Source organism: Mustela putorius, unplaced genomic scaffold (genome assembly GCF_011764305.1).
Source record: "Mustela putorius furo isolate JIRA1106 unplaced genomic scaffold, ASM1176430v1.1 tig00000107_pilon_pilon_pilon, whole genome shotgun sequence".
NCBI classification, from domain to species: Eukaryota; Metazoa; Chordata; class Mammalia; order Carnivora; family Mustelidae; genus Mustela; species Mustela putorius.
Genome location: NW_025421284.1, coordinates 5,059,765 through 5,073,820, shown reverse-complemented (window position 1 = coordinate 5,073,820; position 14,056 = coordinate 5,059,765). Strand labels below are relative to the sequence as shown.

Here is a 14,056-nt window from a genome sequence, read left to right as displayed (position 1 = left end):
TGCGGCTGACCTGCGGCTCCCCTGCGGCTGACCTGCGGCTCCCCTGCGGCTCCCCTGCGGCTGACCTGCGGCTGACCTGCGGCTCCCCTGCGGCTGACCTGCGGCTCCCCTGCGGCTGACCTGCGGCTGACCTGCGGCTGACCTGCGGCTGACCTGCGGCTGACCTGCGGCTCCCCTGCGGCTGACCTGCGGCTCCCCTGCGGCTGACCTGCGGCTCCCCTGCGGCTGACCTGCGGCTGACCTGCGGCTCCCCTGCGGCTGACCTGCGGCTGACCTGCGGCTCCCCTGCGGCTGACCTGCGGCTGACCTGCGGCTCCCCTGCGGCTGACCTGCGGCTCCCCTGCGGCTGACCTGCGGCTCCCCTGCGGCTCCCCTGCGGCTGACCTGCGGCTCCCCTGCGGCTGACCTGCGGCTCCCCTGCGTGCGGACGGACGCCTCGGCTCGCGGCGGGCGACCCCCAGAGAGCGGGCCCAGGGCCGACGGGGCGGGAGTCGGTTACTAGTTAACTCTGAGCGGCGGCACCTCGCAGGCCCCTGGTCCCGGGGAGTGTCGCACTGGGTCGGGACCCGTGTTTTCACTTCTGTGGGGTCAGAAACTGGGGGCGGGGTGGCTGACCTCAGCGGTAAGTGGGGGTTTCCCTTCTCCGAGAGATTCTACTGGACGCGGAGAACGAGCACAAGCAGGGGAGCGGCGGAGAGAGCAGCTGAGCGGGGAGCACCAGGCGGGACTCGATCCCAGGACCCCTAGATCATGCCGTGAGCCGAGGCCGCTGCTTAATAGACGGAGCCACCCAGACACCCCTAGATTCTACTTTTTAAGAAAATGACGAGCCGCTTCTCAGGGCGACCTAACTGGACTCCCCACCGGCGCTGTGTGACCTCGGCAGCCTCCGCGCCCCGTTCGTCCTGGGCGCAGCCGCTCTAGTGCTGGAAGGGTCCCTGCGCACCGTCTTTTCCTGGGTTTGTTCGCCGCCCATCGGCCCTCCTCACTGAAGAGCTGGTTCAAACCTTTTGCCCATTTAAAAAATTAAAGCGCTGGGTCATTATCGAAAGTTCTTTATATATTCTGGACACCGTTATAGGACTTATATTCATGTCTGTGGCTTATATTTTCATTTTCTGAATGGTGACCTTTAGAAAAGCAAATGTTTTTAGTTTCTATGAGAACCAGGTGCAGAAATATGTGGGCCTCAAAGGAGTCCGCGCTGCTAGCTGGATTCTATGGATAGTGAATGTAGAGATGTCGCACGCACACGCACGCACACTGCGTCGCACGCCATGCAGACTCACATATACAGACACACACACAGAACACTGAGCCCACACACAAAGCTCTGTGCTTGAGAAGTCCCAGCTACAAGGTGACCCTGGGCGTTGTCCCAGGCCTAGATAATACGAGTGGTGAAGAAGAGGGGCACCTCGGTACCTGTGGGAGTCTCGTTTGGACGGACAGCTCTTCCTTCTCTGCTGCAGCTCTTGGAGTCAGTTGCTGACGGCCCTGTGTCATGTAGTCAAACGTGCTCAGCTTCTTGACCACTGGACAGGAGAGTGAAGGAAACACACAGTTGGGATTACACAAGCAAGCAGAGTGGCCCACATGCCACAACCTGGCCTTCCAGGGCTCCCCCAGGGTGCTGGGAGCTGCTGCTTAACCTGGAACACTGGGGGGGGGGGGCGGTGCTGGATGGCCACTCCAGACCTCGTCTGGCCTGTGGGCAGCAGACAGCAGTTCCTTACACCCCCAAGGCCTGGGGTCCCCCCACCCTGGGAGCAGCTGCCCTGCCTCCTTCCCAGGCCTCTAAAGTCCATGTGGACTGACACTGAGGGCTGTGCCCAGCGCAGCTAGGCCGGGCCACTGGCTCCAGCATCGTGGCAGTGGCACCCCAGGTTGCTGAAAGAACATCTCCGAGCTCTCGGCAGCACGGTTCGTGAAATGGGCCCCTTTCAGCCACGCACCTCAGGGGAGGTGCCCAACTTCCCATTATTCTTTTCCTAAAACCAACAAACATGACAGATGGTTTCTATTTATTTCCGGAAAGTGAGAAAGCCCACCTACAGAAGCCTATTTGCAGCTCGAGGAGCAGCCGGAGGGCGGGCCACTCCCCACGCCCTGTGGAGCCCCCAGAGGCTGCTTCCCGGGTGGGGTGAGTGCAGGCAGGGCAGAGCCCATCCCCTTCCCTGGTGGCTTGTGCGAGCGCTTCTGCTTTTGTTTGCTTTGGCTTCTCTTTCTCAATTAACTCCTCCTGGCTCCTGCTGCATTCTTCACACTCCCTCAGAACCTGTGTCGGCTTGAGGGTGCAGAGCTGCCCTGGGCTACATGCTAACGAAAACTCTCGGCCCTTCACCCGGATTTGCCCCGTCACCATCCCCGTCGGAGGGTAAGCACACGCTGTGTGTCTGCCCGAGCTCACACTCCTGAGTTTTGTGGCACACTTTCATCTGACAGTAACAAGAGGAGCGGCCGTTGAGGAAGCGAGGCCAGAGCACAGTGTGCACCGAGAGTCCCTCGTGTTCGCTCTGGCCTTACGAGGCTCTAGCATGGGAGCTCAGGGCCGCTGGCCTTCGGGAGGCTCTCCCCCACCTGTGTGAAGGTGGCTTTCCCTAACCCCTGCTGCTGGCACTCCCGCACGTCCTTCCGGGACAGCTTGCCCTCGCCAGCGTCCCCACTCCTCCTCTTGTACTGCAGACTCGTCTGGGTGTCCTTTTCCCAAGCTTCAAAGTGGAGCATCTAGCTGCCAGCTCCAGGCCCCCACCTCAGGGCATTCATGTGGTCCCACCCTCTGGAGGGCAGGCTGACCCCAGCGCCTTGCAGTAGAGGTGATGGGGTGTCACTCCCATGACTGTGCTACAAAAGGCCGGCTCTGCCTTGCTCTCTTGCCTGCTCCGGTGAAGCCCGCTGCCCTGTTGAACGCTCTGTTGAGCTGGAGCGTCTGCACAACAAGGACTGGCAGGAGGCACTGGCTACCAACTCACAAGGAGCCAAGGTCAGGAGCTGACCTGCCACTGCCCTGGTGATGACCCTAGAAGTGAATTGTCCCCTGTTGGATGAGACCGCAGCCCCTCCTGGCACATGAACGAAGGGACAAGGGACCCACAGAAACTGCCAGGCACTAAGACTGTTGTCTCAAGTGCCTACATTTTGGGGTAATTTTACTGTGACTAACAAGAGCTAATATCCCCACTTTGTTCCGGAGGTCTGTTCTCTGATGTCCAAATCCCCTATCTGCAACACCTTGAGCCCTAAGCTCAGTGTGCTTCTCCCTTCCAGGGGTCTCCAGTGCATGCCACCATAGTGAGTATGGCACCACTATGCTCCTGGGTGCCTGAGCTAGAGCCTCTTGGTCCTTGTCCCCAGATCGCAGGTGACCAGGAGCCCTGTGGACTTGTCCTCCAGTCTTGCATCTGCCCATCCTGATTGGCTGCAGCAGGCTTCTGGACCTGCCCGACTAGCCACCTGCTGGCTATCATGTATGCTGTGACTGTGTCCCCAAATGCACCCCATCCCCTTGGCCAGTGTGTGGAAGCTTTAAGAAGGGCCTGAGTCGATCTGGCCCTGGCTCCGCAGAGGACGCAAGGATAGTCCCTGCACCAGACCGGCTCCAACGGCCGCATGGGCCCCACCAGTGCTGGCCTCTCCTACATCCAGGCCACAGTCTGTCATCTGCATTCAAGGGAGGGCTTCGTGGGGTGCAGATGTCCTGCTCCTGTGTCAGGGAGCGGTGGAGCCACAGCATGCAGTGCCATGTGGACACCAGAAAACCACCCGTCTCCCCGCGGCGAGGTTGGCCAGCAGAAACTCCGGCCCTGGTTGGCTGTTTCTCATTGTTAGGATTTGGTGCTTTTCTAAATCCCCCGTTCTTTTCTCAAAGTGCCCTATTCCTGCCTCAGATTCCACTCCTTCATCTCTGAACCTTCTAACTCGAGGTCCCTGCAGGTCTCAGAACACAACCAGCCCTGCTGTCCCTTGAGGGGTGTCTCTTCTCGACTTGTCTTTTGTGCTCCTCTCTGGCAGCGGCCAGCTGAGCCATCATCTGCCTTGGCACAGGCAGACATAGGGGCTGGGACACGTACTTAGATACAGATGGAAGACAAGCAGGTGCCCCAGCAGCAGGAGGCCGATGACGTCCAACAGCAGCACCAACACCCCAATGCCCAGGACCACGGGAGTCTTCACCTTTACAGGGAAAAGGGGGAGGAACAGCAGCCAGGTGTTCTTGTCGGAGACCTCTGTGGGAGAGGGAGACACGCACGGTGTCCGGCACCCAGGGCACGGCTGCGCCTCTCCTCAGCAGACAGTGCGGTGGCAGGAGGAGAAAACGAGCCCCAGGGAGCCCCTCTTCCTCGCCCGCGCATGCCCTGCCTTACCTAAGTGCCCTCGCAGCTCTCTGCCATCCCACTTTACGGGCGGGAGGAGGGGGACCAAGTGTCCAGGTCCCAGAGCCTGGCCCCGTGCCCGTCTCCCACACCCAACCTGCCCGCCAGCCAGATCCTCGTTGGTCCTTGCCAGACTGTCCCCTCAACCAGCCAGGCTCGCTCTCCCAGAGACCCTGAAGGCCGCAGCCAGCACCTCGGGGCATTTCCGGAGCATGGTCGCCTGCACTGCGGAACTACGTGTTATTAAGGAAAGCGCTGAGGGTTCTGGAGGCAGATTCCCGGAGACGGAATTCTGGCTGAAATGCCCTGACTCCGGGCCCTTGTGTGGAGACCCAGGTGGCGGCGGCCAGGCCCTGTGCTGCGTCACTGCAGGCCACGGAGGCTGCAGAGCCTGTGCGTGGAGCTGGCCGACCCCACGCTTGTCCCATCAGCTGGTGACGTTTTGATGACTTCCCACCAATAACAGCAGTCTCCCAGGGAACTGGCGGTTATGCAGCCCCGTGGAATCTTCCGGAACAGCACACCCCACCCAGATCATCGCCTCATTCCTCAGGCATTCTCACATGTAGCTGGTCCCGTTGTGGCTCCAGAGCCAGCAAGTCCCAGAGAGAAGCCAGGGTCACTTGGCCTCTGTGCACCTGCTGCGGCCAGAGAGGCTGCTGGGCTCCGGCAGTCACCCCACCGTCTGTCCGCACAGCTCACTGCAGCACGGCCCGGCTAATGCCCAGGACGGGAGGCGCCAAGGTGCTGCTGGGGCACTTGGCTGCACAGAGGTCGCCGCTCTCCAGGTGCGAGCCACGTTTTGGAGCGTGGGGGGCACTGAGCGACCCCGTGGTGGGGAGGGCCTTCACGTGGAACTCCCGTGCCCAGCCTTGACTGCTCTGGAGGCTGCGCGTGGAGACTAGGAAGGATGGCAGGCGGGGCGCCCCAGCTGGCTGTGCCCGGAGCCTGAGCAGCTGGTCTGCTGAGTGGCTCCCGGCCTCGCCGAGGCCCCGCTGCTCCGTTGTACCACAGAAAGGACCCAGATGCGTTTCCAGGCAGAGGCAGATCAGACAGTCCATGCCGCAAGGGCTTGGCTCTAGCCAGGGGCTGTGTGGGCCTCGGGGCGAGGGTGCATGGGGCACAGTGCCACCAGGAAGAGGCACAGGGCAGCCAGGCTCTGCACTGGACGACAGCGGGAGCCCTCCAACGGCACAGGCTCTGGAGGAGGGAGATGTGGGGTCATCACTGGCCCCGTGGGCTGGCTGGCCGCTCACTCCACTGGGAGGAGGGCGCTGTCCAGACCTGCTCCGGAGCCCGAGGCTGGGCCTGGCAGCAATGTTAGAGCCTGGGCAGAGTGGGGGGTCCTGGGATGTTCTGAGCTGAGTGACAAGGTCCTCTGTTCTGCTCTACATGCTGGGCCATGATGCGCTCTGGAGAGAGGCCTGGGCTGAGACAGGCAGCCTTGGTCTGCGCCCTAAGGGCTTAGGTCCCCCAACACTCCAGACAGATGCAGGTGGTCCTCTGGGGGTCCCCCCTGCGTCCGTATCCGGGCCACACACTTGCCAGGTGACACAACAGAGATGCTGTGTGGAGATCAGGGTGTGGCGGGTCCCAGCTCCCTCCAAGGCTGTGGGGGACAATCTGTCCTGAATCCCAGCTCCTGGGGCTCCAGGCACCCCTGGGCTGTGGCTGTGTCCCTTGTCTCATAAAGACGTTCTGCACAGACCCAGCACCTCGCTGCACACACTCCTGGGTATTCTTCAAGATCCTTTCCCCGAGTAAGGTCACACTCATGGGTCCGGGGGTAAGATCATGGGCGTATCTTTGAGGCCACATCCAATCTCACATCTGTTCCTAAGGCTGGGCTCCTGCCCCCACTTAGCAGAGACCTGCATCACATGTCACCCAGAACCCATCCCTGGGCAGCCCTGTCCTCCCCAGCCCTACCCTGCTCCCCACCCAGACCAACTGCAGGGCTCCGGGGAGGAGGGCTCCTCTCCAATGCCTGGGGTGGCCTGGGAGCCTGGCCCCTGAGCACCCGCAGGTCCCGCACCCCCTCCTGGTGCCGGGGGCCGCTGCCCTCCTACCCGGCCACGCCGCTCACCCAGCGGGGGCCGGGCCGGGCTGGCGCCCCCCCCGGAAGGAAGGCTTTTACCCCAAAGATGGCTGGAGGTACAAGCTAACACTTGTGAGTGACCCAAGAGGGAGCACCGTCACAGAGGAGATGCTGTGTACTTTTGTAGCAGGGGTGCGTGCGGAGCTCCGCCGGGTCGATGAAGAACTGGATGGAGACGTAGAGCAGGACGGCCGTGAGGCAGAGCAGCCCGGCCAAGGCGGAGGCCACAGAGAGGAAGAAGTACCTGTGGGAGAGGCGGGGTCAGTGCCGGGCTCAGGGCCGGAGGACCCGCAGCCAGGAAGTGCGGCAAGTGGTGAGGGGTGGCCTGGCCCTGAACCCAGAACCCTGCCTTCTCCTGTCTCCTGCCCCTGAGCCTCGTGGGAGCTCTCCGGGGGACACCACCGCTTTGCGGCTGTCCTGACGGCACCTCCATTTCCTGTGCCTTGGGATCCTCACGTGTGCCCCCTAGAACCCCCTGAGGCGGAGAGGAGGGGCCGCCTGGCTTGTGGCAGGGACACAGAGGCTCTGGGCCCGGTGGGGCGGGCACCGGATCCCACCACAGCATGGCCGCCACTCCCGCAGTGACAGAACTGCGGAAAGTGAGCCTCGTGGCCTCAGCCTGGAGTTGGGGTAATGACGGCTGCTGCTGAACGGAACTGGGTGTGGACACCCGGTGGGGTCCTAGCGCCGTCCTCCATCAAGGCCATCAAAGCCGCGTTGGTTCGGGAGGCCGGGGGCGTGCACAAGACAGGTGCCTGGCCGGGTCTGGTTCGTGGTGGCTGAGCTCTGCACGCCCTCCCTGGGCCTGGCTTTGTGCTTTGCCATCAGACTGAAATCACTCCTGCCCCCCTTGCCTGTGCTCAAAAGACCCCGAGAATGACCCGTCCATCCAGAAAATAAACTGTGGTCGGCATTCTTGGAATGTGCTCCCACAGTCTTCCCGAGGGCTCTGTGCTCTCGTGACCTCGGAGGAAACCACTTCTTGAACGTTTTCAGCCTCAATGTTTTCTTCAGCTGAAATTCTGTTGATCACATGATGCTTTTCCAGAACTTCTGGCAGGCTTTTTACACACATCTTTAGGTGGAGAGCTAAAACGTGGGCACTCCCATAGGGTCGGCTAGATGTGGAGCATGGCCCAGGGGTCCAGGGGAGATGCTGTCGCATTGTGGCTCACTCAGTTCCCTGAGGGGCGTCTCCTGTGCGATCCCATGCAGGCCCAGCCTCCTGGGTGTCCCTAAGCTGCAGGGGACACCGGCCTGGCCCCACACCTGGTTCTGGTCTCCAGGGAGCCCTGGCAGGCAGTGGGTTTGCCCCACACAGGAAGGCCCTGGGCCGTCCTGTCGGGCTGTCAGCCGGCGAGCTGCAGCCCTCCCACTGGGGGCCAGAGCCTGTCCCGCCAACGTTTGGGACACGAAACATGGCTTCCTTGCCGGACTCCCGCGTCTGCAGAGCCTTGGCCCCCAACCCAGCACTTTCTCCGTGAGGACCTGCTTTGCTGGTTTGTTATGATTTGCCCTCTTTTTTTGACAAAGCCACAGGAGGGACTCTGGGGCAGATGCAGATGGACAGTAGCCCCGTGCCCTCCCCCCCACTGCCGCGCTACATCCACGGGAGGCAGCCTCTCCCTGCTGTGCACTGGGCACCCGCTCTCCTCCACCCCCGGCCAACACTGTCCGCTGGATGCCGGGACGGCTTCCGCAGCTCCCCCGTGGTCAAGCGGCTTCTTGGCCCACAGGGAACCCCCTCAGCCTGTTGCGCCTGGGCCCGTCAGGACCCCTGAGCTCCAGCCTGTGCCGTGGGGCCCTCGGTCCTCCTCTGTGACAGGGCCTCCCCTCTCCCGACGGCCGAACCTCAAGGGGACCAGCTCACGGCCCCAAGGCCTTAAGGATGTGTGTCCGGAGCGAGGAGAGCCCTGCTAGTGTGAGCAGGAGCCTGCCCTAGCCTGGAGGGCCAGGGGCTCCTCTTCTGCAGGGAGGAGGCGGGACGGGGGCTCCCAGGCACCCCTAGTCACCGAATGCTGTTTGGGCGTCTCTAATTAGGAGAGCTTTGCCGTCCTTCTGCTCAAGGCCACAGTGCTCTTCCGGCCTGGGCCAGCCGCGCACTTCTCACCTGGGCTTCCTGCTCCTGACGGGTGCATGCGGCTCGTCGGCAGGAGGTGGTGGGTACGCAGGGGACCCCCTTGGCCGCTGCGTCACCAGCCAGCGAAGGCCAGTGTGAAGGAGCAGCACGGGGAGCGCCGCCCCTCCTGGCCGCACAGAGCCCAGGCCCCAGCCGCGGGCACCTGCTGACGCTCACAGGCCCGGCCCTGAGCCTGACCTGGCTGGACGCTTGCTCCCAGGCCCGTGCTCTGCGCTCCGATGGCATCCCTGGGAGGAGGCAGCCATGCCCAGGCCAGCAGCTCAAAACCCCGCAGCTCCGCCCCTGCCCCTCTGCAGGGCTAGGACCTCTCTCGGCTCCCAGTGGGGGACAGAGGGGCAGCCTGTGAGCCCCTGAGGCCTGCGGCCCACGTGCTCACCCTGTGAGGCCCCCCGGCCTGCAGGAGGGCTCTCCTGGGGCCCTGACCACCCCCCGCAAGCCCCTGCGGCCACTCACCAGTAGTTCCTGCCCCCGACACAGTTGTTAAGCCACTTGCAGTGGTGGTCGAAGCCTGAGACGCACTTGTTGCACGCGCTGCAGTGCTTGGCCTTCGGGCTCCTGAGGGGGGGGGAACGCGGGAGCATCAGCCTGCCGGCAGCGCCTGCGGGAAGAAGGTGCGGTCCGCGCCCCTGTCCGCCTGCAGGGGAGTGGCAGGGAGCACGGAGGACCAGGCCCCAGACGGGTGGCATCCCCTGGCCACACCTGCTACAGGTGCCAGGGCTCGAGCTTGGAGGCTGGTTTCGGACCCCACCCTGAGCCACAGGCCTCCCGCCCAGGCTGCCCACGGAAGCCACGACTAGCCCGGGCAGACATCTGATCGGCGAGGGGCCCTGTGCTTCTGACACCCACTGCTCCTCGTTCAAGGACAGCAGCGCCGGCCAGCAGCCTGGGAACAGGCGTGCCCTCCGCAGGCCGGCCGCCGCGCTGGGCAGGGGACCCTCGGCTCCGCCCATGCCCATATCCGGGCACGCACACGGTGACCTCACACAGGTGGCAGTACTGGTCCTGGATCACATGTGCGTGTTTGGACCGGTCGAAGGTCGGCACAGGCTCCGAGTAGTTCTTCTTGCGCCGGACATTGGGCTCGGCCGGGTCGATGGAAACCGCGAGCAGGTGGACGGAGAGGTGCAGAAGGAAGAGCCCGCCGGTCACCTGGGGCAGGGGTGTCAAGGAACGCGAGGCCGGGCCTGGTCCCCACCCAGGGCGGCTGCTGGCCAGCGCCGCGGGAGCAGAGTGCAGGCTGAGAGCCGGGTTCCAGCACCGGCCCAGCTCCCACCCCCGCAGTCGACTGAGCGCCCCTGTTCCTTCCTCCACGACAGACACGTGCACTGGAGAGGGGCTTTCCAGCGGAAGCGGGCCCTGGGGGCGACTGCCAGTGACCTGAACGTGCCACGCGGGGATGGGGGGCCACGCTGGGTGCTAAAGGAGGCGTGGGGGCTTCTCAGGCAGCTGGGAGAGCACGTGTGGGGTCATCCAGAAACAAGGGTGGGGAGGGAGGGCTCCCACACCCAGTCCCCGTGGGGCACAGAGCTGCCCGGTCCGCCTCCATCTGCTTCAGCTCCCCCACCCCAGCCCCTCGGGCTCTCCAGCACCCACTCCCTCCATGGCGCCCAGGGTGAAACCAGGCCCTGGGACCTCACCCTCTCCTCCTCCTCCACCTCGGGACCAACACACTGTCCCCATGGAAACCAAACAGAAGCGAGGGAGGCCGCCTCCCTATCTGTCCTGCCCTGCTTCTCTGGCCGGCTCTGGGCTCAGGGCTCCGGGGTGTGGTGCGGGAAACGGCCGGCTGTGGGCACCCGGCTCTGCCGTGATTTGGACAGGAGGAGCAGGGGCTCTGAGCAGGGGGCTGAGGTCATAACTCCGTCCTGCAGGAAGCCCCGGTGGGATCCTTCTCAGGCTCTGCCCCTCGTGTGATATGAGCTCGGCCACCCCGCCGGCAGCGGTGCTCGGCCTGCGCGTGGGCCTGCGTCCGCGAAGGTCACTGCACCCCAACCCCGGGCGGGAGGCTGCTTCTGGCCAGACCTGCTCATGGCCCCTTTTCCTCTAGCCTCAGCACCAGTGTAGACACGACTCTGGTGCCCGCTGTGGGCACGGCGGCAAAGGGGAGCCAGGCCTGCTGGGCGAGCATCGCTGTCAGGAGGATGGGTGAGGAGGAGCGGAGGGCGGGCGGTCAGACCAGGAAGCTGGTTCCCAGGCCGGGGGCAGGTGGAGGGGCGGCTGAGAACCTCCCCTAGTGGGGAAGGGACTGACCAGATCCCTCAGGGCCGTGGAGAGGAGGCAATGACACCGGGACACTTCATGTAGCCGCCGGACCCCGCAGGGCTGGCTAGGGCGTGGGCCTCCCCGGCTCCAAGGCTGAGCCGACCATGGCCTGTTCCATGCAGGGCGCGAATCAGCAAGGGCGGGGTGGGGGGGCCTTGACGGGGCCGGACTTCATGGTCACGGTTGGAGACAACAGCACGGTGCTGGCGTGCCTGCCCCCTGCACCTGCTCCCTGAAGCCCGAGGCGCTGGCCAGACCGTGGGCATGTTCGTGTGGTTACTGGGGCAACAGGAGACAACCAGAGCAGCGGGCGCAGGACAGTCCGACGCTGCAGGGGGTCCAGCTGCTGGCCCAGGTGCGGGCCCCTTCCCCTGCCTGCCCCAGAAACGGGAGGGCAAGGTGCCGGGGAGGGAGCCCCGGAGGGCAGCAGGCAAGGCCAGGGCTGGGATGTGTGCTTGAAGGCCTTTGCCCCCACAGCTACACAGGGCTTGCACGAGACCACCGCCGGGGCACAGTGTGGGGACGGCACGGCTCGTACTCTGACCCTCAAAGTGCAGGTGCCCGAGGCCCCTGACCCGAGCCACTGGGCCAGCCACATGGAGCTGCCTGCCGCCATTCCCCCCAACGTCCCAACCCCGCAGGTGCTCCCAGAAGCTGTCCACCAGGAGCCAGGGGGTGCGGCTTCCAGCCCCCCCGAGCGGTAGGCTAAGTCCCTCCACAGCCCCCTGAGCACGAGGCTTTCCAAGCAAAAACACAGCCCACCGGCTTGTCTGACCTACTGTCTCCCAGCGCTCAAGCCAGTGACCCCAGGTCAGTCACGGGAATGACACGGAGCAGCAGAAGGTGACCCCACTCTGCCTGGCCGCTCGCTGGGTCGGCTCCTCACTCCCGGCGTCAGCCAGCACGGGCAGAGCACCTCGAGCATCACGGCGGTGCCGCGCTTACTCTCAAGTGCCTTCGCCTGAGTGGCTGGGGCGCCCGTGAGGGACAGGTCGTCAGAGCGGGGTAGGAGGTCCCACTGTTGGCCGGCGGGAGGCCCTGGCCCGGAGGCCTCGGTCCCCTAGCAACAGTCTGTGTTTGGTAAAGCAGCGGCCGGCGCCAGCCAGGACACACGCCCCCCCGTCCTTCCGCTTCTGCTGCAGGAAGTGAGGCGCACCCGAGCCCCCACGGCCCCAAGCACGTCCGCCTCGCTCCAGCACTGGACTCAGAGCAGGAGGTCACCGCACGGTCCCAGCCACAACACAGGCCCCCGGACCGCATCGAGGGCCCTCCGACGCCCGGCCCTCTGCACAGTGGACCCTCTGGGTGGCGCTGCTTCCCTCTGCGGTGTGGGGGGAGCTCAGACCCCCAGGGTCAGCCAAGGCCTGGCAGGGCTGTCTTCCTGCTGTGGGAAGCTGCGACCCCACCCGGCCTCCGCCCTGGGGCCAGGCCCGTCCCTGCAGACACGAAGGACCGCGGCGCCCCCCAGTGGCCAGAGCGCAGGCCCTACCGCAGGCGTGGGGCGGGGCCGCATTCCCCGCTCCACTCCGGTGGACCAGACTCGGCTGGGGGCCCCGCAGGCGGAGGTCAGCCCGGTCAGGGCCCCCGACACAGAGACACGGGCGGCACGGGGAACCGCAGCCCACAGTGAGTGTGAGGAGGCATCAAGGCCGCTGCTGCCGGTGCTGGAGGGCAGGGAGAGCACAGCTGGCAGCTCCCGGACCCTCCCCTGCGGCACCTGCGTGACAGCCCCGTGCGCGTCCACGTCCCCAGCGCCTGCCCACCGAGCCTGGAGCTGCTCTGGTGACACGTCGGCAGCCTCCTCTCAGGGCTTCCATGGGACTGGCGGCCTCCACGGTGGCCTGTGTGGCGGGTCCTAGCGGCCGGCAGCCTCCCTGTCTTTGGGTCCGGCCACTGCCTGCCAGCACGCTTCTAGGCCCCAAGACAGGGCCAAACAAGAAAGCAGGGGACGAGCAGCTGAAGACGGCCACGGTCACCACGAGTGTCCCCTGGAAACAACCCCTTGGGTCCCTGGCGTGCCCCTCCCACCCAGCCGCCAGGGTCCGGCCCACAGGGGACCTGCGGACATCCCCGGGAGACAGGCTGCAGTCCCTGAGCCGGGTGGGCTGCTCCAGTGGAGAGAAAGCCTTCTTCCCAAGCATCTGCCTGTGCGACCCCCGCGTGGCTGATGCGGGACCGTGCGTTTGCATCTGCACGTTGGCCGTGACTCCTTCCTGTCCTCAGGGCTCTCCGCCCCACTCCAGAGTGCCTCTGCCCCTTGCCGCCAGGAGTGTTCTCCCTAAAGCCTTGCGTTTAGCTGGGACCCCGCTCCTGTGAGCCACACAGGAACACACGTAGGGTCCATCGGTGCTGTGGCCATGGGGGCCATCTGGGGTAAAGGGTGCGGGGTCAGAGGGCAAGATGCCGCACCCATGGGCGACCGGGCGCACAGGACGGAGTGGCAGGGGGCCCAGAGGGCACGTGTGGCCTGAGCCAGGTCTGGTGGAGGCCCCCGGGAGCCCCCATTTGGACACAGGAAAGGATACACCGTAGGCGACGTCCTTCCAGTCCCGCGGCAGGAAGGGGATGAAGATGCCAAAGCTGGCGACAGCCATGACGAGGACCGTGACCCAGGCCACCGCCTGGAAGGAGTGCAGGGGCCTCGACCAGCCATTCACTCGGGACCGGTTGGGGGGCGAGGGCCGCTTGCCCCCTGCTTCCGGGACGACCCGTCTCCAGCTCCTGCCCCACAAATCCATCTACAAGACGAGAGGAGGGCCAGACAGGCGTGCATGGACCCCTCCCGCGGCTCTATGGCAAGGGGGCCCTGGGGGCCCACCTCTGGGGGCAGGTGGCAGGTGGAGGACCCTCCAGGGTCCCAGGGGAACCCTGCGTCTGTCCAGCCCAGAGCAGAGACACAACTGCACAACACTCTTGAGCGTGTGCAGCCCACACGGCAGAGGACCCAGGAGAGGCATCCGCCCCGACCCCAGTGTGGCTGTGGCCGTGGCCGCCTCCCGGGATGGGCACGGGCTTTGTTTACAGATGGACGCAGACTCAGGAGGAGACCCATCCCGGACAGGAAGGAGACCCCTGTCAGGAGGCCCTCATCGCCGGGGAAACACAGAAGTCTGCAGGAAAGGCAGACCTTGGCTGCGGTGACCAGGTGACGCTTTTATGTGCCTGAAATCCCCCGAGAATCTT

At 64.8% G+C, this 14,056-nt stretch overlaps 1 protein-coding gene across 3 annotated transcripts in view; it reads right to left on the bottom strand.

Annotated features, from left to right (window-relative positions):
* LOC101692116 (palmitoyltransferase ZDHHC11) overlaps nt 1–14,056 on the bottom strand; it is a 58,385-nt gene that overhangs the window by 38,941 nt on the left and 5,388 nt on the right. For all 3 annotated transcript variants that reach the window (XM_045089341.1, XM_004768400.3, XM_045089344.1), the window contains exons 2-7: nt 13,399–13,611; nt 9,582–9,760; nt 9,065–9,166; nt 6,591–6,715; nt 4,071–4,226; nt 1,426–1,535 (exon numbers count right to left, since the gene is read on the bottom strand). In XM_045089341.1, coding sequence (XP_044945276.1) covers nt 1,426–1,535; nt 4,071–4,226; nt 6,591–6,715; nt 9,065–9,166; nt 9,582–9,760; nt 13,399–13,611 — 885 coding nt within the window. The remainder of the gene's footprint in view (nt 1–1,425; nt 1,536–4,070; nt 4,227–6,590; nt 6,716–9,064; nt 9,167–9,581; nt 9,761–13,398; nt 13,612–14,056) is intronic.